We start from the raw sequence: 22,253 nt of genomic DNA, 5'->3' as shown, positions 1-22,253 counted from the left end.
TAACGAGGTGCGATAAGCACACAACCATTACAAATGGAAAAATGTATGGTGCAAAGATAATATAGGCAGTGACCGAAAAGTATCCGTAAAGCGAGGTAAACTTTGTATGAGAGCGTTTCACTTGGGTCACAGAAAAAAGTGTCCATTATCTGTTATTAACTTAATGTTAGAGAAAATGTATGGACAAACAAAACTGTTCGTATTAAGCGGGCGCCGTAAAGCGGTGTTCCACTGAACTTTAATTTACGTTAATTTTTGACAAATTTCCTAAAAATATTTAAAACCCTTTGTAAAACGTCATCGCTTCTGCATGCATTGCGTGCCAGTTATTTGTAGTGTCAGACTGTTTTGCACTGCTGTGTATACATAAACAAATCAGATAATATTGTAAATGACAAAAAAATTTCAATTGGAAGGAGGCTAACGCCGATGGCCTATATACAAAGCCCAGAGGAGTTGAATTCGGGACAACCGAACCCAAACCCATCCAGTTGCAAAGAGAAAGTTCTGATAACGAGACCTTCGGATTATAAGTCCAACGCTCTAGTCACTTAAAGTGGCTATGTCACGCAATTCTAGGCATTTTCGGCACTGACGAACTGGTCAAAGAACTAACTGAAATACCACAATAACGGCTTAAAACTGTAGAAGAACTCAAAAAAAACACAGAAAGGCCAAAAAGGGGCATGGATTTGACCGCTACCTTTCTTTTAATGGGAGGCGCGGTGGCCTAATGGTTAGCGCGCTCGGCTCCGAGTCGAACGGCCCGGGTTCGAGACCTGGCCGGGGCCATTGTCTTATAATCTTAGGCAAGACACTTTACTCTCACGGTGCCTTTCTTTTCCCAGGTGTATAAATGGTACCGGCGAATTTACTGCTGGGTGGTAACCCTGCGATGGACTAGCATCCCATCCAGGGAGGAGTATCAATATTTCTAGTCGCTTAATGCTACAGAAACCGGGATAAGCACATTTACCTTTCTTTGCAGTGCTCTCAACAATGTGGAAAAGGCTTTCAGCTTCGTGTGGTCAAGTGCGCATACCCAAACTGGAAAATAACAAAGGATGAAAACTGTGATCTAAAAACCCGACCAAAAAACAAAAGGGACTGTGAAATAAGACCATGTGTGATAACGACTACAGCTAGCGAACCCGATCGCACTCCGAGACCGACGCGAATAAAACCGACCACAACACCTGCTCCGACAACTCCCCGAGAAATACCGAGATGGAGGGAAGAAAGCTGGAGCGAGGTAAAAAGCATGCATCTTTTTAGCCGATACTTATGACTAAACTAAATGTCGTTATGGTACCGGTAGGGTATTTACAATCTTAGCATAGCCTCCAAATCTATTTAAGCGTTTTTCTTATATCTAGAATAACAGCTATTTGTAAAGCCGGGTTCACACGAGCAATTTTAATGTGGCAATTTTTATGTGCTCGTGTACATGAGGAAAATTAGTCAATTTTTTATGTGTTTTATGTATTTGTTGACAAGATGGCGTGTTAGCGTTTAGCGACAAATAAAAGTTGTCATGTACGAAATTTGCTCTTGTGGACGACTCGTCACATAAAATATGGCAAATATTGCGTCAGCATATGTGGTAACCAATCTACCACACTCCCACTGGGCACTGTGCGCGATTTGTGCGTATCTCTGCTGTCCAAGGTCATTAATGGCGCACTGAACTTTGAACTGCCGACAAATATTTGTTGTGTCATCTACACGATCAAATATATTTGTCACATAACAGTTGTCACAGAAAAATTCCTCGTGTAAACCCGGCTTAATTCATGTTTTAGGGGCGCAACTCCTTTCTGTGACTTTAATCGACGTTAGTTTGCTTGTTTTAGTGCTCTGTAACATGTGGTCAGGGAGAAAGGAATCGTCAAGTGCACTGTAGACTGAATGACGGACAGATTAGCAGCGACTGTGATGTGAACACGAGACCGCCGTCTGTTATGGCGTGCATCTTAAGAGCATGTCCCGTGTGGCACGAGGAACCGTGGAGTGAAGTAAGTTTTACAGAATAACTGTTTTTCTTATACTATCAATTAGGTTTTAAAGCACCCTGGAACGTGCGATATCTTAGTAGCAAGCTACCACTGCCTTCTTTTAGTCTCTAGCTAAAAAAAATTTTTCTCTGAGAATCTAAAGAAGGTTAAAGGGAAACATTACATAATAGTAAAAGTGATTTTTATAGGACCTTGAAAAACTGTTTCCCTGCCTAATTCGTTGTCCGCGATTCGTTTCATCCGCAAGAAGTTTTGCGCCTTTTCTCGTAAAATCATCCCTAATATGGAAAGACTAACTGGTTTGATTGACCTATCAGAGTGCTGAAAAGCGAATGATGTCAAAGAGAATAGAAACTTGCAAGTCGTACGCCCTGCTTTATGCGTCTCCAAACCAACAAAGGTCGCGTGCGTTCCCCTCAGTTCTCAACAAACAAACATAGCCTTTACTTCTAGCTTTTTTGGTGCGTGTTCACGCGTAGACACTTGACGTTGTACAAAAATCATTCTTGAACTACAAAGGTTTTGAACAAATGCTATAGTGACAAGATGCTCTATGAAGCCGTGCTAATCTGCTGTATGCTTTCTTCTACCTAGTGCTCAGTTTCCTGCGGAGAAGGGCAAAGACAGCGAAGCGTTGATTGCCGATTCGCAAATGGCCAGTCAAGTCCCGGATGTGACGAGAAAATCAAACCTCCAACCAAAGAAGTCTGTAACATCAGACCGTGTCCTTACTGGATGACAGAAGACTGGGGCAAAGTAAGAAATCAATCTTACACCTTTGTTTACATTTTCTGCAAATTTTATAAAAGCAAACACTAATGATATAACAATAATTATTGCTTTACAGTGTTCAGTGACTTGTGGCTCAGGAGTTAAGACTCGTTTAGTGGAATGCAGTGATAAAGACATAAGCTGCGACGCCAGAACAAAACCAACGAGCACAGAACGATGTGAGCTCAAAGAGTGTCCACAATGGATAGCAAGCCCCTGGGAAGAGGTATTATAAACGTGTTTTTAAAGTATTTTTTGGCTCAAATTTTACAGAATGGCCCTGGTCGTTTCCAAACATCTGTTTCGCAAACATTTATGGACATTGTTAAAGATTTACCGCAGACTACCGAAAATTGTCGCATATATTATGGAATACGGTTCTATACTCCACAGGAAAATTAATAAATCCGTCCTGTCCTGTATCAAGCAAAAATGCCACGATACAATTTAATTTTATGCACAGAATTCCGTTCAGGTAGTAGAATACCTCAAAATAATAGAGATTTGCAATTTAAACACCAAACAGAAATGAAATACTAAACACGAACGAAGAACTTAAAAACCCATTGCCAACGTCTTCAACTCTGATACACGCCCTTACTTTTGAGTGCCTTTGTTTCATTTTTCCTAGTGCTCAGTCTCCTGCGGTCAAGGCACCAGACAGCGGAGTGTTGATTGCAAATCTACAGATGGAAAGTCAAGTCCCGGATGTGACGAGAAAATCAAACCTCCAACTGAAGAAGCATGTAACATCAGACCATGTCCCTATTGGATAACGGAAGACTGGGGCCAAGTAAGTTATATAATACACTTTATACCAGTTTTCGCACAATTTGTCTTTGTTTAGAACGAAAAATTTATGATATATTTAACAGTTATTCCATGAGCGCGCATTGGATATGAGATGGAAGATAGCCACGTACTTCGTTGGCTATATCCAACGAGGGCGAGTGGAATAATTGTTTTATTAAAAAAAAAATCGCAACATTTCAGTTCCCCAGCTGTTACCGCTGAGGCGCACACCTAACATATTTGTGGCCCATGGTATGTATGAGCTAATATACCATGCCCTGTAAACCAATCAAAACTCAGGAATTGCAATATACCATGGCTTGTTTTTAATAACGTTGATTATTCATTTACAGTGCTCAGTAACATGTGGTTCGGGGATAAAGATTCGATCAGTAGAATGCAGCGATGAAGACATCAGCTGTGACCCAAGAACAAAACCACCCACCACAGAGAGATGTGATCTTAAAGCATGTCCACAGTGGATAGCAAGTCCGTGGCAACAGGTATAAATGATTTATATTCAGCCGATGTCGTGTTTGGTTACGTTTCATGGGGAGGTCGGCGCAATAAGGGAAGCCCTTACCCAAGTCAACCATACTGCCGGAGCTTATCCCGCTTTCGATAGCATTTTCTACTCCCCCCTTGATGGGATGCTAGTCCATTACAGACTATCCCCCCCCCCCCCCCTCGCTCCAAGCATTATTTCGCCGGTACCGATTTAAACACCTGGGTGGAGAGAGGCACTGTGAGAGTAACATTGTCTTAGCCAAGAACACAACACAGTGACCCTGGTCAAGGCCAAAACCCGGACCGTTCGATCCGGAGCCGGCGCGCTAACCACTGATTAGCTACCGGAAAGGCTATACGATCATTTAACTATTATCCTGCGAAATCGCGCGGAATATCGCCTGATACTTAGCCGACGAGGCCGTAGGCCGAGTTGGCTAAAATCAGACGATATTTCGCAAGATTGAGTAGGATAATTGTTTTATTATTCAACAAATTGTCAACGAAACACATTTTGCACATAGAAAAACTGTTATTATGCAGCGCGTTGCAAGATTTCCAACGAATCTTCGCGACCTACGAATATCGCAGGATATCTGTTATGTACGGACGACAGATATCGTTAACATTTTGACCATATATGGGCAGCGCGCGCATCTGTTGAATAATAATATGTATTATTATTCAACAAATGCGCGCGCTGCCCATATATGGTCAAAATGTTAACGTTATCTGTCATCCGTACATAACAGATATCCTGCGATATACGTAGGTTACGAAGATTCGTTCGAAATCTTGTCAAGAAGCGGTGCATAATTACAGTTTTGCTTTCTGCAAAATGTGTTTCGTTGACAATTTGTTGAATAATAAAACAATTATCCTGCTCAATCTTGCGGAATATCGTCTGATTTTAGCCAACTCGGCCTACGGCCTCGTCGGCTAAGTATCAGGCGATATTCCGCGCGATTTCGCAGGATAATTGTTAAATGGCTGCACCATACCCAAGCATAGTTTGTGCTTCAATAATTGTCTTTTTCGACATTTTTGACCATATCCACGTGTTATAAGTGCATTGCATGGATTTATCAAGAATTCACTTATTTAATCCTGAAGTTGTTTGCGGTAGAATCAAACTTCCAAATACTTTTCTCCTTAGTGCTCAGTCTCCTGCGGTAAAGGCCAAAGACATCGGAGTGTTGATTGCAAATCTGCAAATGGCCTGTCAAGTCCCGGATGTGACAAGAAAATCAAACCTGCAACTAAAGAAGACTGCAACATCAGACCGTGTCCTACATGGATAAGGGGAGACTGGGGCAAGGTAAGCTGTCAAATTCTAACGCCAACCTATCAGAATAAGGAAACACCGTCAAACAATAAGTCTGAAAAATTAAAAAGTATAAGGATAAAGTGAAAAAAGAGGAACTGCTTCCATTTTAGAACAAGTTTTTCGATTTCATTTACTCTGTCTTGATCGGGTCGTCCGTTCCAGTTACAGCCCTTATTAACCGCATTGAGATCTTTTCTTTTTGCGGGGCAGCCAGCAGGGGTGAAGTAAATTTTTTACAGTCTTTTTGCAACTTTCTTACCCATTTGTTCGATTCCGAGAGGTATCCTTTGTATTTGTTTTCCCTGAAAATGTGAGAAAAATGTCGAGACCAGCAAAGTTCGTTTTATAGTTTTCCGCCATTTTTTTGTCTGTGTACTGTTTTGAAACCATGCTTGTGTGTAGCTGACTGCCTTTTTTATTTTTCTTCTAAAGTGTTCAGTGACTTGCGGCTCAGGAGTCAGGGCTCGTTCAGTGGAGTGCAGTGATGAAGACATAAGCTGTGACGCTAGAACAAAGCCACAGACCACAGAACGATGTGAACTCAAAGAGTGTCCACAGTGGATAGCAAGTCTGTGGGGAGAGGTAAAACTATTGACATGTATCGCGTGTAAGCTTAGTTTATTCGATAAAAGCGTGATTACTTAAAGGGACTGTGTCACGGCTGAGTTAGATTATTTTATTAAGCTTTGCCAAATACTCGCTGTAAAACTTAAATTTTGCAAATAAATTACTTTTATGTATCTAAATGACAAAACCATAGCTTTATTGAACGAGACTAACTTTGAAAACTGTTCAGCCCAACAAGATTTCAAAAACCCATATCGCAATCCGTTTCAATCTTCGTCAATTTTGGGCATCCGTACCTTCTTTTGTATTTGTTGTGTTATTGAAATGTTTCTTTACAGTTTTTATCGAGGTTATTTTCTTATATTTTACTGAATTTGTTGGTCATTCAGTTTCCCATGCCTAAATTTGATTAAAATCCGTGACACAGTCCCTTTAATTGAAAAGAAGTGAAGTGGAAGCGGTCAAGTTTGCAACAAGATCTTTCTTTGAAATCAAGTTGTTTGTAAAACAAGTACAGTTTTAACCACATTTCCTTCTCTCTAGTGCTCGGTTTCCTGCGGCAAGGGGACAAGGCACCGGACTGTTGATTGTAGATTTGCTAATGGCCAGTCGAGTCGTGGATGTGACGAGAATATCAGACCTGCTGCTAAAGAAAACTGCAATATCAGACCGTGTCCGTATTGGATGACAGAGGACTGGAGCAAAGTAAGTAGTCAATTTGAAACTGCTCCCCACTTGGCTTCCGTCTTGCTCGAGAGAAACACTGAATATGCGCCATAGTTTCAGTCTCTTGTGCCTACTGTGACTGTACAACACTTATAGCAAAAAGTAGGGGCACGTCGTTCCCGTTCTTGTGGACTGGCCTTTGTTTGAAGTATTGGGTTTGGTGGTGGGCTGAGATCATATATATAGACGGAGAGTGGCTGCCAAAAGTGCATGATATGCTGATGTCTGATCTTAACCCGTGATTTAAATTGTGAAGGGCATTGAGCTTTGGGAAATGTGCTATACAAGATACTTTTACCATTACAATCCTGTGTTGGAAAGGCCGTCCCTGTTGCAATTCCTGCAAACAAATTAAGTCCGCGCCAGGCTCTATGGGTGCTGATGCTGTCCTGCATCTAACTGATAACTAATGGCGCTTTTGTTTCATTTACAGTGTTCAGTGACTTGTGGCTCAGGAGTTAAGACCCGTTTAGTGGAATGCAGTGATGAGGACATAAGCTGCGATGCAAGGACAAAACCGCTGACAACAGAACGATGTGAACTCGAAACATGTCCACAATGGACAACAGGTTCATGGGGCGCGGTAAGTCGTTTTATACAATCGTTAGCTTTTTGTATCACCTTTGCGTTCCTTAGTAAGAAAGACTAAGCAAAAGAAATGTCTGTTTCTACCATAGGGGAAATGTTTATGTAAATATGCGATTGTTACAACAACAACAACAACAACAACAACAATACTTTATTTAACCACGCGACATCTAGGAGCGCAAGCGCTCGTTAAAATGTGTGCGTGAACGCAAAATTGTATAAAAAGGAAAAAATAATTATATAATTATCTATGTAAATATGTATAATATAATAAATATGTATAATAATATAATAATATAGTAGTTTGGCTAGCAAACGACGTCTCGACTCGATCAGCTCCCGCGCGCTTCCGGACTTTCTTGACTTTTGAATGTCTTTAGAAAATACCATTTCATTACGTGTGAATTCATGTTTTACAACACAAAATACTTTTGGAATTTTTTTTTTGTCCACAGTGCTCTCGTTTAAGATTGAGTATTGCCTTCTTTTCATTCCCATGAATTCGCGGAAACCGTTATATTCTGCCTATTTGGATCTTAATTGGCATAAAGACTTTTCTCTTTCATTGCCCCCATACCTTTATCTTTTCGAAAACTCTTTCACGAAGATGCAAACATTGACAAGTTTTAAAAACGCAAGTTTTAAAAAATGTTATTTGACGAAATGGACTTAAGTGCACCTTAGTTGAGTTTAAGGCCTTTTTTTATAAGATGTCTTTTGTTTACAGTGCTCGAAGACTTGTGGTGATGGTTTTAAAAGACGCACAGTTCAATGTAATGGGGGTAATGGCAGATGTGATAGCAATAGCAGACCACAGAGCATTGCCAGATGTAATCCTGGGCTGTGTCCAGAGTGGAAACCAGGGTCATGGAGTCAGGTACGCATCAAATGTTAGAGAAGCACATTTTTGCATCCAGCGGGGAATAGGATCATGTGGTGTTTCGCCTGACCGACCAGTCGAAACAACGAACGACGCAGACGCAGCGACTGACGAACTAACGGACGAGAAAACGAACGAACGAACGAATTGGGAAAGAAAGGGCGAACGAACGAGCGCACGAACGAACGAAAGAATGAAAAAGAAAGGGCGAACGAAAGAACGAACACGGAAGAACGAACAAATGAATAAATAAAGGAAGTAACAATGAGCGAACGAATGAATGAACCAAATAAAGAGCAAGCAAGCGAGCGAAAGAAAGAAAGAAATATGCTAACCATAGTGTCTTTTTGTAGACGTTAAAGGAAAAGGCCGCTTATTTCTGTTTTTTTGTTGTTGTTGTTGTTTTTTGTCATTCACTATATATTTTCTCTTACAGTGTTCAGCGACGTGCGGTAGTGGGTTAAAGAAACGCAATGTAGAATGCGTTGGACTTAATTCTCAGTGCAACCCAAACAGCAAACCACGGACCACGTTGAGATGTAACAACATACCGTGTCCAAAGTGGAAAACGGGAGAGTGGAGTCAGGTACGAAAAAGTACTTACATCAAGGAAAAATAGTATATCAATCGATGACTGACTGACTGACTGACTGACTGACTGACTGACTGACTGACTGACTGACTGACTGACTGACTGATTGACTGACTGACTGACTGACTGACCGACCGACCGATCGACCGACCGACCGACTGACTGACTGACTGACTGAATGACTGACTGACTGACTGACTGACTGACTGACTGACTGACTGACTGACTGACTGACTGACTGGCTGATGGGCTGGTTGGTTGGGTAACTGACTGACTGACTGACTGACTGACGGGCCTGCTTGCTAGCTGGGCGGCTGACGGACGGAAGGACAGACAGACAGACAGACAGACAGACACAAGAAGACAGACAGATGACTGAGTGACTCTCCACTACTACCCCACAAATCCTTTCAATGGATAGCTTGCTTGCAAACAATGTAAACCCTAGCTTTTACGTCAATCCTATAAGAATGCATTAACAACATTGTTACTGGCTGGACGGATGTTGTTACATGTTTTAATTCTTGTTATGTGGCCGACTTTCAGTGTTCCAAGTCGTGTGGGAGGGGAAAGAAGACTCGCTCGGTAGACTGTGTTGGAGGATTTAACGCACAATGTGATCCAGATAATAAGCCAGACAGAATGGCAGATTGTAACCACGGACCCTGTCCAGAATGGAAAGTCGGAGAGTGGCAGGAGGTAAATTACCAGAAACGTTTTTTTAGCTGTTGTTGTTGTTTTTGCTAAAGTTGCTATTGGTGTCGCTGTTGCTACTTACAGTCAACTCTCTCTAAGACGGACACCTTCGGAACCGGCTCCAACTGTCCGTCTTAGAGAGGTGTCCGTCTTATAGAAAGTGAAGTTACAATAAAATGACTGAAAAACGGCAGGGTCCATCAACAGGTGTCCGCCTTATGGAGGTGTCCGTTAAGAGAGTGTTGGCGGTATTGCCATTATTATTGTTGTTGATGTCGTTGTTGTTGTTATAATTCATGTTGTTGTTATTGTTGTTACTGTTATGAAGTCGCTTTAAGAAAACCGTTATGTGAGTAAACTCAAGAATATTCTGAAAGGCTTTTTTAAGCACTCTTTTTCTGGTAAACTTTCTAAATTGGACAAGAATACAGTCAAACCAACGCTGACGGACACCTCCGGCAGGCGGGTAACTAACTTTAAGCGGACACTTGGCAGTGGTCCCAGCCAAATAAAAACACTACATTTTTAACCTCCCATAAGAAAAAAACCTCTCCTAAACGGACACTTTTTCACGTCTTAAGGATGTCCGCTTACGAGAGGTTCCACTGCATCGTTTTTATGTAGGTTTACTTTATTTAAATGGCCCAAGAATTGAGAGTGTCGTTTCGTTTATTTTTTTCAGTGTTCAGTGACTTGTGGTAGGGGATGGAGACGGCGCAAAGTAGAATGTGTTGGAGGGAAGTTCCGATGTGACTACAGAAATCAGCCAGACGTTTATACCATGTGCGATATGGGCGCATGCCCAGTGTGGAAAGTAGGAAAGTGGAGTCAGGTAGGGAGTGTTAGCAAGCTGTTTTGATGTATGTGTGAATTCTCCTAACTGGTGTGATTAATAAAATAAAAAATAAATAAATGGGAATTTGCAGGGCAATTCCACAAGGTGGCTCTTATCCACTATTCCCGATCGAATTGGAATTTAGAAATGTTGGTTTTTGTTTAGGACGGAAAACCAGAGAACCCAGAAAAAAAGCCTCAGAGTAAGGACGCGAACCAACAACAAACTCGACCCACAAATAACGCCGAGTCCGGGAATCGAACCGGGGCCGCATTCCATTAGGAGAAAAGCGCTCTCACTACTGCGCCATTCCTGCTTTCTGATAGAAGTGTTAGAAAACAACAGAGGGAATTTATTTGTCGATAACGTTTTCTTAAAATTGTTCTGCTGAAAAGACAACCTAAATTTTTGTTATTGTTCCACAGTGTTCAGTGTCATGTGGAAATGGAAAAAGAGATCGTACGGTAGAATGTACTGGAGGAAAGGACAAATGTGACAGACGAATAAAACCAAAAGCTACAGCAAGCTGTAACCTTGGCTCCTGCCCTGAGTGGGAGGTTGGAGATTGGAGTCAGGTAAAATTCATTCAAAGCATGAAATGCTTAGAGAGCCAGACCACATTTTTGACAATGACGAGAAGATTTTGTTTTTTTGAAACATTTTCACAGATTTTAAAGCTTTCATTGCCATTCTTAGAACAGCTCAAAAAAACAGCGAAATTTGATTATCTTTCTAGTGCGTTCGGGACACTTTCGGATCTTGTCTGAATCCTCCATAGGTGGTCGAAATCGGTGGGGTTTACCTCGACTATAAAGCTAATGTAAACGAGGATTTCCTCCCGACGAACTCTGTCCTCCTCGTTTATCTCAAATGTTCAATCGTAACCTTCTTTTGTTTTATTCCACAGTGTTCCGTCTCATGCAGTAATGGACAAAGAAATCGCATCGTGAAGTGTAGCGGAGGACAAGGCAAATGTAACGCTGCAACCAAACCAGAAGTCACAACAAGCTGTAATGCTGGTCCCTGTCCTGTGTGGAAAGTTGGAGATTGGACTCAGGTAAAATTATTTTCGTACATATATGATTGGGAAGAACACCTGGATAAGATCGTTTTTCTTAATCATTTTAGTGGATCTGAATACTTTATATTGCTATCTTTTAACGAGAAAAGCTCATAAAGATCTGGTCATCTTTCTGGTGTGTTCAGAGTACCTTGGGTACGTGCCCGAAAATCGTTGTGGTCGTAATCTGCGGACTTCTCGTAGAATAAGGACGCTTAACATGATCCCATGCTGTCTTCGTAATGGAAGTTTACCAACTTTAATATTAATTCAATTGTTTCCTGAAAAATGTCAACGTATCTCTCTGTTATTATTCCATAGTGTTCAGTTTCTTGTGCAAATGGAAAAAGAGAACGCACAGTGGAATGTAGCGGAGGAAAGGGAAAGTGTGATGAGAGAAACAAACCACAATCTACAACAGACTGTAATGCTGGTTCCTGTCCTGAGTGGAAAGTCAAAGATTGGAGTCAGGTAAGATTCACTTCGTACAGCAAATCCAAGGGTGATACGAGACGCATAACAGAGTATTTTCACCATGTACAAAAAGGGGACTTCGTCCCGTAGATGACCCAAGAAATACTCTCATTACAAAATCTTTCTAAAGGGCCAATATAATCCATTATTTTTAGTCGGGCCGATTTATTTGTGGTCCGCTGCACCTGTGCAGTTGTTTACTAACACGCCGTAATTAATACACATTGTTTTTAGTGTTCGGCAACATGTGGAGAAGGGTCAAAACAACGCAGTGTTGAATGCAGTCGATCAGACGTCAGTTGTGACGTCAACACCAAACCACCAGCCACGTCACGGTGTAACCTTGGTTCGTGTCCCGTCTGGCAAGTTGGACAGTGGCATCAGGTAGGCTGCTTTTATGTTTTATATTTGTCATTGGGAATTCTCTTTTTAAAGATCAAAAACGCAGTGCAAACACTAGAGAAGCAATTTTATGCGTAAAAAGGCAATCAAGTGTGAGTTTTCCAAACAAAACTGTCGGCAGAACTGGTTCAGTTCAAAAAATTATGTTTTGTCGAGGTTTGTTTATTAACAAAAATGGGGTACACTAACTTACTGTTTCTTTGCACAATAAAATTTTGCGTTCATCAAACGTTTCGGGGTTTCAAAGTACCAACAAATGTCAATAGCGTTTTTCGGCAAGTTTCGCTGAAGCCGAATGCTCTTCGGATAATCTTCGGAAAACGATCCTCGTCATTGCTGTTTATAATCTTGTTTTCTATATCAACAAGGAATCCAGCTTATGCTCGACACCCGCTTTTTTTCCTCTCTCCTCCGTCCCCGCCCCCCTCCCCAAAATTTTGTCTCTGTATTATCGAGTAGACGTGAAGCTGCATATCTGGGTTAGTGGGGTTGCTCTGTATATCTACCCTGCCAACTACTTGACTTGTTCCTTCATAGTGTTCCGTCACGTGTGGAATTGGTTCCAGAAGGCGCGCCGTCATATGCAGTGGTGGAAGAAATAAATGTGATCCAAAAAATAAACCGCAATCTGTTTCTCAATGTAACCCTGGGTCCTGTCCAGAATGGAAAGTAGGCGACTGGAGCGAGGTAGGAGTCTTGCAGGTCTCGTGTCCTTTTAGCCCCAGTGTGTTTATTCCAGTTTTAAATTTGACCAAGGAACGCGCCTAAAAATTCACATATCATGATCATTCGTTCTTAGTGTTCAGTCACATGCGGTAGCGGATCTAAACAACGCACGGTGGAATGCAGCAGATCGGATGTCACGTGTGATCCAACAAAGAAGCCAACAACGACAACAAGATGTGACCTTGGTGAATGTCCGAAATGGGAAACAGGGGCGTGGAATTCGGTGAGTGTTTTTTAAAATACCATGAATTTACGGCAACAGCGATAGTCATTTTAGGCCAGTATGTCGTCGTTCTATGTCGTAGTATGTCTGTGGTCTTGCCACTTCTTGGTATGACTGTGGTACGATTGCAGTGCTACCTAGATATGACTGTGTTTCGACGATGTATGACTCGGGTGAGGATGGGTCATTAAACTGGACCACTTTTAGTGTTCCGAATAGTGGACACTTTTAATTCGCTGGTAAATTGCAGTCCCATTTTTTATTGTTATTGTGTCGCTTCCTTTTAGTGTTCAGTAACCTGTGGAGACGGACGTAAACAACGCACCGTCAAATGCAGTGCAGGAACAGACAAATGCGACCCAAGAACAAAACCACAGAACGCTATCAGTTGTAACGCTGGTTCATGTCCTCAGTGGAGGGTGACAAAATGGTCACAGGTGAGCAGTAGAGTAGTATGCACGACCGCGTTAAGGCAAATCTTTCCCTTTTTTTTTTTTTCAACGATCTTTCCCTATCGACACCACCTTTGTACGGCCTTACTGTGATCCCTGACCATGCATTCACACAGTCGCGGAGGGATCCAACTTTATATAATATATAATGATCCGTCCTCTATAATACCAGCACCAACTAAAGCGTGCATTCGTGTATGTCCCTTTAGCGTGCGCGTTTGCTAGATTTTACTGTAGTGTTTTTTTTTTAATTTTGTGATTATTTCCAACGCTACAAGTTCTTTGTCTGAAATATTAAAAACTCAACTTAAATTCGAAAATCTCTATGTTGTGACATTCTGATTTAGATATTTCTGTATTGAATTTTTAGTGTTCAGCCAGTTGTGACGAAGGAGTTAAAACGCGTGTAGTTGAATGCGATGGGGCGGCCACCACTTGTGATTCTAGGACCAAGCCGGCTGACCGAGAGAGTTGTAACCTTGGAGTCTGCCTGCATTGGAAAATAGGAAAATGGAGCGAGGTATGGACACTTCTTTGTTCATTTAAGGGGACTATGTCACGGGGATTTCGACGACTTTTGGTCTTACTTGTTCTGAAAGTGGTATGCAACTATACCTATTAAAAACATTATCTTTTAATATTTAATTCAAGATGTAACCTTTATTTGGGGATAGAAATCAAACTTCGGATATAAATATCGAGATTTTTTGAAGGCGCGAAGATAAAAAATTGAAAACATTGAAAACATGCGAGCCATCCGCAGCCAAACGCACTTTTGAACTGTTTTAGTGCTCGAAAATAGCAATTGTTAATAACAATGGACCATTATTTTTAAGTTTCCTACGACACAAATATAAATTTCGCTGGCTGCTAAAAAATCTGTTAAAATTCGTGACATAGTCCCTTTAAGGCGCACGGCTTTTCACTTGTACATCTATCTGTTAATAACAAAGCGCGCACGGATTATGCATAAGTAGTATAGTGGGCTTCTATTTGGCCCAAATTTGAGGACCTTGTTTCTCCTTCAATTATAACGGTTTCGTACCAGAAATCCTAGCAGCTCTAAGCAGATGGTTATGAACTTTGCCACTCTTAGAACTTTCAAAGCCGTCAGAAATATTTCTTAATGATATAATGGTCAAACCAAGAATAAATACATATGGTACAAGCATTATGGTGTTCCAAGTGTCAATAACGAATAAGTGGTCTTTCTGTCGAAATTTCAAACGAGGATGAACATCGTTATCTCCAAACGAATTGTCGTAACTTTATTAACTTTTTTTTCTCTGGTTTGTGTCATAGTGTTCAGTAACTTGTGGTGGTGGATACAAACAACGACAGATTGAGTGTGTCAGTGGAGTGAACGCGTCATGTGATGAAAAAACAAAACCAGCAGGAAAGGCCAAGTGCTACCTCGGGCTGTGTCCAAGATGGAACACTGGGCGGTGGACTCCGGTAAAGTTGCAAGATTTTGATTTGAATTGTTTTTCATTCGAAGAAACTGCGTTGTGTGCAAGCTTGCATTTTTGTGATTCATGATACTTTCGTAGGGCACGAAGTTCCCGGTGTTTTGTGTATCCATGGGTCGGGTGGTGGGACGAGATCATATATATACATGGACGGATAGCGGCTGCCAAAGGCACCTGATATGCTGATGTCCGATCTCGTCCCGTTACTCTTATTGTGAAGCGCATTGAGCTTTGCAAATGCGCCTTACGAGAACCATTATTATTCATTCGTTTATTCATTTTTCATGCATGACGCCAGTGTTCTTCTTACAAGTAAGATGGCGTTAGATTTCTGTACATTTAGGTAGCGCTCCTTTTGATCGCCAGCGATCAGCGAAAAAAATCGCCGATATCTGACATGCTAGATATCGGCGGCGATCGGCGAATAAAATCGCCAAGTGTGTCGCCGGCTTTATATTATTCCAGTGAGTCTAGTGTAAGTTTGCGTAATGCAATAAACAGATTCAGTTGCCAAACCAGACGAGCCACATCGTCCCTTTGTGAATCATTTGGAGTGCAATCTATAAATGGTTTATCTATACTCTGTAAGGAAAAAAATGCAGTTTCGATCGCAACGTCCTGATATAAATTTAATATAAAAAAAAAAAAAACAGAAAACTAAGGACTAAAACATAATATCACTTTGCAGTGCTCTCGGACTTGCGGAGAAGGAATCAGAAGAAGAGCTGTAGGCTGTTTCTCGATGAAGCTTCGCAGATTGTTAGACGAGCCCGCTTGTGATGCAAAGCTGAGGCCTCCTGACCGAGAAGTTTGTAAAGCCAAGGAGTGTTACCCGGATGCCAGGTGGCACAAAGGGGAGTGGGGCAAGGTAATGTTACAGTGTTTGTTGCTTGAACTGTTTCCATTTCAAAAACGCCAAGGCTTCAAACTAAATACTATTTACAACTTATCGGCAAACAAGTGTTTCCACATAGAAGAACGCTCGATAACTTCCTTTGAATGATCACACGTTAGAGTTACGAATTCATCGACAACACCTATATATAAGAACCACCTTGTACACCTTATGGTCATTGCCCTGTATTGCATTGCGTATCCTTACTGCCTAGAATTTTACGCGTAATTAGCGCGCGCTCATAAAAAATGGCGGCTTTTTTCTATGCGGCTTAGTCCGCGAGAGAAGTAAATTGTCGCTTTCTCGTAAACGGTGACCTATCAATTTTTTCTCATATTTTGGGTGTAGCGATCAAATTCTTTCTGTAAATTGAAAACAGATCAATTCCTATGTTTGAAAAATAAATTATCGCTAAAAACGTGTACTTTGCCAGTACTCGCAGAGGAATTATAAAGGAATTATATGGAATATACAAGGTCTTGCTGCTCCTAAACGAAAACGGTGACCGCCCTTTTTTATTAAGTTCCCTTAAAGTAATAAACCAGTGGGCGAAGTTTGGTTAAAAATCTATGTTCAGTTCTATTTCAGGGTAATGACCTTGTTTTAATAAACGAGACGTCGTGAAAGAACTGTTCAAAAGCGTTCATGCGAATGGTCACACACACTAGGATTTCATCCATAGACTTAAACGTTAGAACTTCCTTATACAGCATAATAAACAGTACCACAGAAAGGTACTGCCCAATCTTTTCTCTTTCTTTTGCAACCTGTTTTAAACTTGAACTTAAATTTCTTGTTATTCTTTTCAACCTTTCCAGTGTTCAGTTTATTGTGGTCTTGGTGACAAGTCACGTGATGTGTGGTGCAGCACTAAAAGTGGAACAAAAGTCCCGGATGAATACTGCGCAGACGAACATAAACCCAGAACACATCGCTCGTGTAACAAAAAACGCCGCTGCGGTGAATGGGAGGGTGGAGTCTGGAGCGAGGTAAGCCTTAAGTAAAAAATACACCATGTTAGTTTCCTTATTAACAGGCGATTGAGTCATCAGTACGAATAGTGGCTTCCCAGGTAACGGCTGTTGTTTTTACCGTGCAAAGGAAGGAACAGCTTAATATCTGGCATATAACATATTTTATAATAACGTTTTATCTCTTCAGTGTTCCAAATCGTGCGGAGAGGGAACCAAGACGCGAGCAATTAGATGTCTTCACCAGTTGGAGTACAAAGGTGACATGTTTTGTGACATTAAGACGCGTCCATCAGAGAAACAACGCTGTAACAAAGGAGAATGTCCACCCTTCCTCAATGTCTATTACTGGCAGACGTCCACATGGAGTCAGGTCAGGCGTCACCGCAATACATTTTAGCCAATCAGAGTACAGGGCTACATTCGGGATCTAAGTATAAGCTTAGGCACAAACTACATTCAGGTTGCTGACATTGAGTCCCTACCTCTGTCAGTGACCATGAATTAAGCCGGTTGAAAAAGTTAAATCCCATCTGAAGATTTTAATATAATACTGTTTCTAAGTAAAAATGTTAACAAACTGCTCTATATTCGTATGTTGAAAATGCACATCCCACAACATATGCAGTTCTTAAAAATGTCCTCTACACATCATGTCTTACAGTTCGGGTCGGCCATTCCCTCAAGCAACGAGACAAAGCAACGCCCTTAGCCCTGGAGCTCCCCCCCCCCCCCCCAAAAAAAAAATACGAATTAAAAAATATAATAATAAAGGCTTAAGAGAGTTTGTAGATTAAAAATTATTTGATAAAAGTTGACACTGGCTTAAAATATGTACAGGACGTTTCGGCTACTGCTGTAGCCTTCTTCAGCAATATGTAAATTTAAAACGGCGGCGGGGGTGGATATTTTAAGCCAGTGTCAACTTTTATCAAATAATTTTTAATCTTAGCATGCCTGGCTACAAACCAGATATTTTTCAGTTTGTAGATTATTGTACTATTTGTCAGGCAAATCTTAGCTACAATATTTTGAATAGCATGGAAGGTTTTCTTCTTTGCTAGAATCTAACCTATATTTCTAATTTTCTAATTTCAGTGTTCCAACTCGTGTGGGTATGGAAAGAAGTCACGTGATATCTGGTGTGTTGACTTGTCGAGAAGAAAAGTCAGTATTGAGCTATGTAACCCTGCATCCAAACCTGAAAATTCTTCCTTATGTCTTGAATCGAAATGTCCACCCAAGTGGAAGCACGGTGACTGGTCAGCGGTAAGTCACTTAATGTTAAAGGCGCAAATATTTTTTCTTCGAGAACACAATGAGCCCACACTACTGTTGTTTCCTAGTCAGTAAGATTGCTAAGTGATGGTGTAGCTTAAGCGCACGAGAATACTCATGTTACCTTGTTTTTGCGCCTGCAGTGCTCCAAGTCGTGTGGACGCGGGTATCAGTACAGACCAGTGGAATGTGTTGCAAAACTTGGTAGAGCCCAGTCTTCGAATACGGAATGCGACAGACGGACGAAACCTCCCGTTTGGCGGCCATGTAACCTGGGACAGTGTGGCGGTTTTCTATTCTGGCGAGTGGGACCGTGGTCTCAGGTAAAGCCATGTTATTTTTTCTAACCAGCTACTTGCCTAATGGCGGACGAGATCCTTGAAACTAGCGCTCGAATTTTTGTCTTCGTTAAGCAAACTAAAACTCAGTCTCCTTTTCATTTACAGTGCTCCGTCAGTTGTGGAAGCGGAGTCATGAAGAGAGCTGTCAAGTGCTTGGCTAGAAACGGAACTTATCTCGACGACTCTCACTGCACGTCGCCCACATCAAGCAAACCAGACCCCAGGCGGCCGTGCCATATGAACGCCTGTAAGTAATGAACACCAATTGCGCACAGGCCCGCAACACGTACAAAAAACTAAATGCAAAATCACAATGGCAAAATAACCTTAAGACAAAGTACAATAGAGGGTAGAGGGTGTAGTGAAATGGGACAAATCAATTTCATGAACTTTTTTTACAAGTGTTTAAAGGGACTGTGTTACGGATTCTAGCTAAATTTAGGCATCGGAAATGGCCATCAAATTCGGTGAAATACAAAAAGGAACATGAAGGAACATTCAATAACACAGCAAATACAAAAGAAGGTACGGATGGCCAAAAATGACGGATTGCAATATGGGTTTTTGAAACATTGTTGGGCTGAACAGTTTTCAAATTTAGTCTCGTTTGCTTGTAACACAGTTAAATTATGACGCCCGGAAAAAGACACGTTTGGTTGCAATAAAGCTATGGTTTTGTCATTTGGATCCATAGCAGTAATTTCTTTGCAAACATTAAGTTTCATAGCAAGTTTTTGGCAAAAATTTAAAAAAATGAACTTAACTTAGCCGTGACACAGTCCCTTTAACATGTGATTTTGATAAAGCCATTGTCGAATAGAGTGGCCACGGAAATAAAGAGAATCGTCCACCAACAATTTTGTCTTGATGTACCACCAAACTCTTAGAACTAACATTAAAGAAAGTGTATGGGGATCATTGAGGAGAATTATTATTTTGGTCAACTGTTTATTTCATTTTGAAAGGTCCAGCAACGAGCTGTAAAGACGTCCAGTTGACTAACGGAGTATTGACGGATGGTGAACAGACTTTGATTGTACAGGGAAAAGAACTTCAGGTGAATTGCTTTAAAAAAATACGTACTGTCTGAAAATAGAACACTAGTAAAGCTAAATTTTGACGATCAATGATATCAACTATTTTTGTCAACAATAAAATGTTTTCTGTCAGTAAATCTTTTACTTGCGAGATAACGTGAGGGGCCTGAAGGGGTCAAATGAGAACTGGATTTTGGGCAAATTTTCACTCGGAAAGTGGGATTTGGGTCACTGTTCATAACTAGTATTTAGTTGTTTTAATTCTAAATTTCGTCTTTTATGTTATAGGTGTATTGTCACGCAATGATGTCTGAAGAACCAAAGGAGTACATAACACTCAAAACTGGTCCGTCAGAAAACTTTGCAGAAATTTATCCAAAAAGGTTCGACACGTTTTTGTTGTGTGTGAATGCGTAGCGTTTTAACGAGGAACTGTGTGCTTTCTTGATCTACCCTTAAGTAAACCTTAGATAGAAGTTTTTCATTAAAATAACGCACGTTACTGAGTTTTTTGTTTTGGGGAGGGGTGTGTGTATCGATTTGGAAACGTGGTTATGTATAGTTTAATTATAAAGAAATTTATGTTAAAGGAGCCATGTCACGGTATTTTAAGTCATTTTTCTGATAACTTTCAAATTGAAGGAAACCTTAAAATAATAGTTTTCTAACAGCGAAAAACACTAACAGAGTTATAAGAAACCAAAAATAATCAAGGATGATTTCGACTGACGAAGATTAAGACAGATTAGAAACGACAAACTTGAAAAAAACTTGCCAATTTTTTCAAGCTGCATTGTCCGTGACATAGCTTCTTTAATAAATAAACCGTTGTTCTGTAGATTGCGTGACCCTTGGAAGTGTCCAGCCAATGGCTCTCATTTTGACAAGTGTGACTGTGAAAATGATGATTACAAGCTGTCTGGAGGATCTTACTTCTCAAAGATTAGAATAAACTTATCTACCATGAAGATAATCGGTGAGTTACATCAAATTTTTTTACTTCAATTAAATGGTCTTTTTGACAATTATTCCACGAGCGCGCGTTGGATATGAGATGGTAGATAGCCAACGAGGCGCCTCGTTGGCTATAACGATCTCATATCCAACAAACGCGGGTGGAATAATTGTTTTTTTTTTTTATTTATTTAATAATAGACAATTTTTTACAATAGACATTTTTTTACAAACAATGAAATAAAACAAAATACAACAAAAAAAGACAACTTACAGAAATAAAGTAACTAGGTAATGTAATGTAAACTATAAAGTAACTAGGTCTCGAAACTTCTGTTTGTCTATCCCGAGCTTGTTTTTCAAAAACTTAAGAAAGGCAGTGAAACCGAAAGGGTCTTCATTTTTCGCGGCCAAATACCCCCAAAAGACTGCTTTTCAGGATGAAGAGCAAATAGAATATGGCGTTGTTGGAGGTTAATCTGCGGATTGTTTTTTGAATTCCACCAAGAAGTAAACTTAGTCCAAAAAACTTGGAATAATTGTTAAATAATTTACCTCAATTAAGCTTGGCGGTTGTTCTAGGTGTACACTCTCTAGTCACAACTTGAAGTCAGTTTTCTTTCACTGAGAAGTGTTATTTATCGAAAAAGGTGTTTTCCATGTTTGGAAGGACGATAAAGATGATTTCCACAGAATTTTTGTATTCACCCAAACTTTTACAACTATTTCTCTAACTCTTTAGCAACAAGGAAAGAACGTTTTCTATTTTCTTTCTGAACAAACTCTCGAAATAGTTTTCTATGTTTCCGCAGATTTGTTGTAAGAAGCTTTTAACCAATAAAAGCACAGGCAGTATTTTGTTTTATGCAGAGATTTTTTCTCACGATAATTCTTGTTTTTATTTAGCGGAAGACAGGCAATTTGCAGTGACAAGAGGTTTAAACCCACCACCATACGGAACAGCAGGAGACTGCTACAGTGCACAGGGAAAATGTCCACAGGTAAAATAACAGAAAATAAAATGGGCAAAATAGAAATGTCCGTGCTGAGAGTACATTGAGACTATATATGTCGTCACGGTGGTTGCCAAGCAACTGACGTATTCTAGTGACGAAACGTTGACGTCATAGAATTTATTTTTTATACTTCTCATTTGAAGAAAAAAGGGAATAGGGAAGTAGTGTATGAGGGATTGAAAGATTTTAAAAGAAAATGTTTAGAAAATCAAGCCGTCTCGGTCCTAGCCATGCCTAATAATAAACAATATACTGTGTTTTTGTTTACTTTTTAAAATTTATTTACTATTTATTACTTCTATCTTCAGGGTCGTTTTAGCATCAATTTGCACGAAACTGGCATCAAGTTAACCTCCAAAGTGATGTGGGGCTCTACTGGTCAAGCATATTCTCAAATTATATACAGATACCCGGTACGTACAATGATATCAGTAGAATGAAATTGAACAAGTTCGACTCCAGAGTGAGACAGTTAAGCGAAACAGTAAATTGTTAAACCCTCTTTCTGAAGGCTTAATTTCTCAGGAATGAAAAAATTTAGAAGTTTGTAGTATTTATGATACGAGCCCTGATCAGCGCACTGTGTTGTGTTCTTGGGCAAGACACTTTACTTTCATAGTGCCTTTCTCCACCCAGGTGTATAAATGGGTACCGCCAAT

The 22,253-nt window shown here is 40.5% G+C and overlaps 1 protein-coding gene across 4 annotated transcripts in view; it reads left to right on the top strand.

Moving 5' to 3' along the window:
• The window catches only part of LOC144629286 (A disintegrin and metalloproteinase with thrombospondin motifs 9-like), a 53,375-nt gene that overhangs the window by 28,006 nt on the left and 3,116 nt on the right, over positions 1 to 22,253 (top strand). For 2 of the 4 annotated variants that reach the window (XM_078487501.1, XM_078487504.1), the window contains 34 exons: positions 989 to 1,252; positions 1,854 to 2,015; positions 2,610 to 2,771; positions 2,863 to 3,012; positions 3,418 to 3,579; positions 3,932 to 4,081; positions 5,242 to 5,403; positions 5,845 to 5,994; positions 6,523 to 6,684; positions 7,139 to 7,288; positions 8,021 to 8,170; positions 8,610 to 8,759; positions 9,312 to 9,464; positions 10,144 to 10,293; positions 10,722 to 10,871; positions 11,204 to 11,353; positions 11,678 to 11,827; positions 12,065 to 12,214; positions 12,770 to 12,919; positions 13,032 to 13,181; positions 13,469 to 13,618; positions 14,004 to 14,153; positions 14,936 to 15,088; positions 15,791 to 15,970; positions 16,816 to 16,986; positions 17,159 to 17,341; positions 18,067 to 18,237; positions 18,390 to 18,569; positions 18,693 to 18,834; positions 19,553 to 19,644; positions 19,913 to 20,007; positions 20,464 to 20,600; positions 21,485 to 21,579; positions 21,903 to 22,007. In XM_078487501.1, the coding sequence (XP_078343627.1) occupies positions 989 to 1,252; positions 1,854 to 2,015; positions 2,610 to 2,771; positions 2,863 to 3,012; positions 3,418 to 3,579; positions 3,932 to 4,081; positions 5,242 to 5,403; positions 5,845 to 5,994; positions 6,523 to 6,684; positions 7,139 to 7,288; positions 8,021 to 8,170; positions 8,610 to 8,759; positions 9,312 to 9,464; positions 10,144 to 10,293; positions 10,722 to 10,871; positions 11,204 to 11,353; positions 11,678 to 11,827; positions 12,065 to 12,214; positions 12,770 to 12,919; positions 13,032 to 13,181; positions 13,469 to 13,618; positions 14,004 to 14,153; positions 14,936 to 15,088; positions 15,791 to 15,970; positions 16,816 to 16,986; positions 17,159 to 17,341; positions 18,067 to 18,237; positions 18,390 to 18,569; positions 18,693 to 18,834; positions 19,553 to 19,644; positions 19,913 to 20,007; positions 20,464 to 20,600; positions 21,485 to 21,579; positions 21,903 to 22,007 (5,181 nt within the window). The remainder of the gene's footprint in view (positions 1 to 988; positions 1,253 to 1,853; positions 2,016 to 2,609; positions 2,772 to 2,862; positions 3,013 to 3,417; positions 3,580 to 3,931; positions 4,082 to 5,241; positions 5,404 to 5,844; positions 5,995 to 6,522; positions 6,685 to 7,138; positions 7,289 to 8,020; positions 8,171 to 8,609; positions 8,760 to 9,311; positions 9,465 to 10,143; positions 10,294 to 10,721; positions 10,872 to 11,203; positions 11,354 to 11,677; positions 11,828 to 12,064; positions 12,215 to 12,769; positions 12,920 to 13,031; positions 13,182 to 13,468; positions 13,619 to 14,003; positions 14,154 to 14,935; positions 15,089 to 15,790; positions 15,971 to 16,815; positions 16,987 to 17,158; positions 17,342 to 18,066; positions 18,238 to 18,389; positions 18,570 to 18,692; positions 18,835 to 19,552; positions 19,645 to 19,912; positions 20,008 to 20,463; positions 20,601 to 21,484; positions 21,580 to 21,902; positions 22,008 to 22,253) is intronic. The other 2 variants (XM_078487503.1, XM_078487502.1) reach the window with 2 other exon arrangements.

The sequence above is a fragment of the Oculina patagonica genome, chromosome 10, assembly GCF_052425735.1.
Source record: "Oculina patagonica isolate OP01 chromosome 10, crgOcupat, whole genome shotgun sequence".
Taxonomy (NCBI): domain Eukaryota; kingdom Metazoa; phylum Cnidaria; class Anthozoa; order Scleractinia; family Oculinidae; genus Oculina; species Oculina patagonica.
The sequence above is the reverse complement of the archived record's forward strand: the minus strand, read 5'-3'. Positions and strand labels throughout refer to the sequence as shown.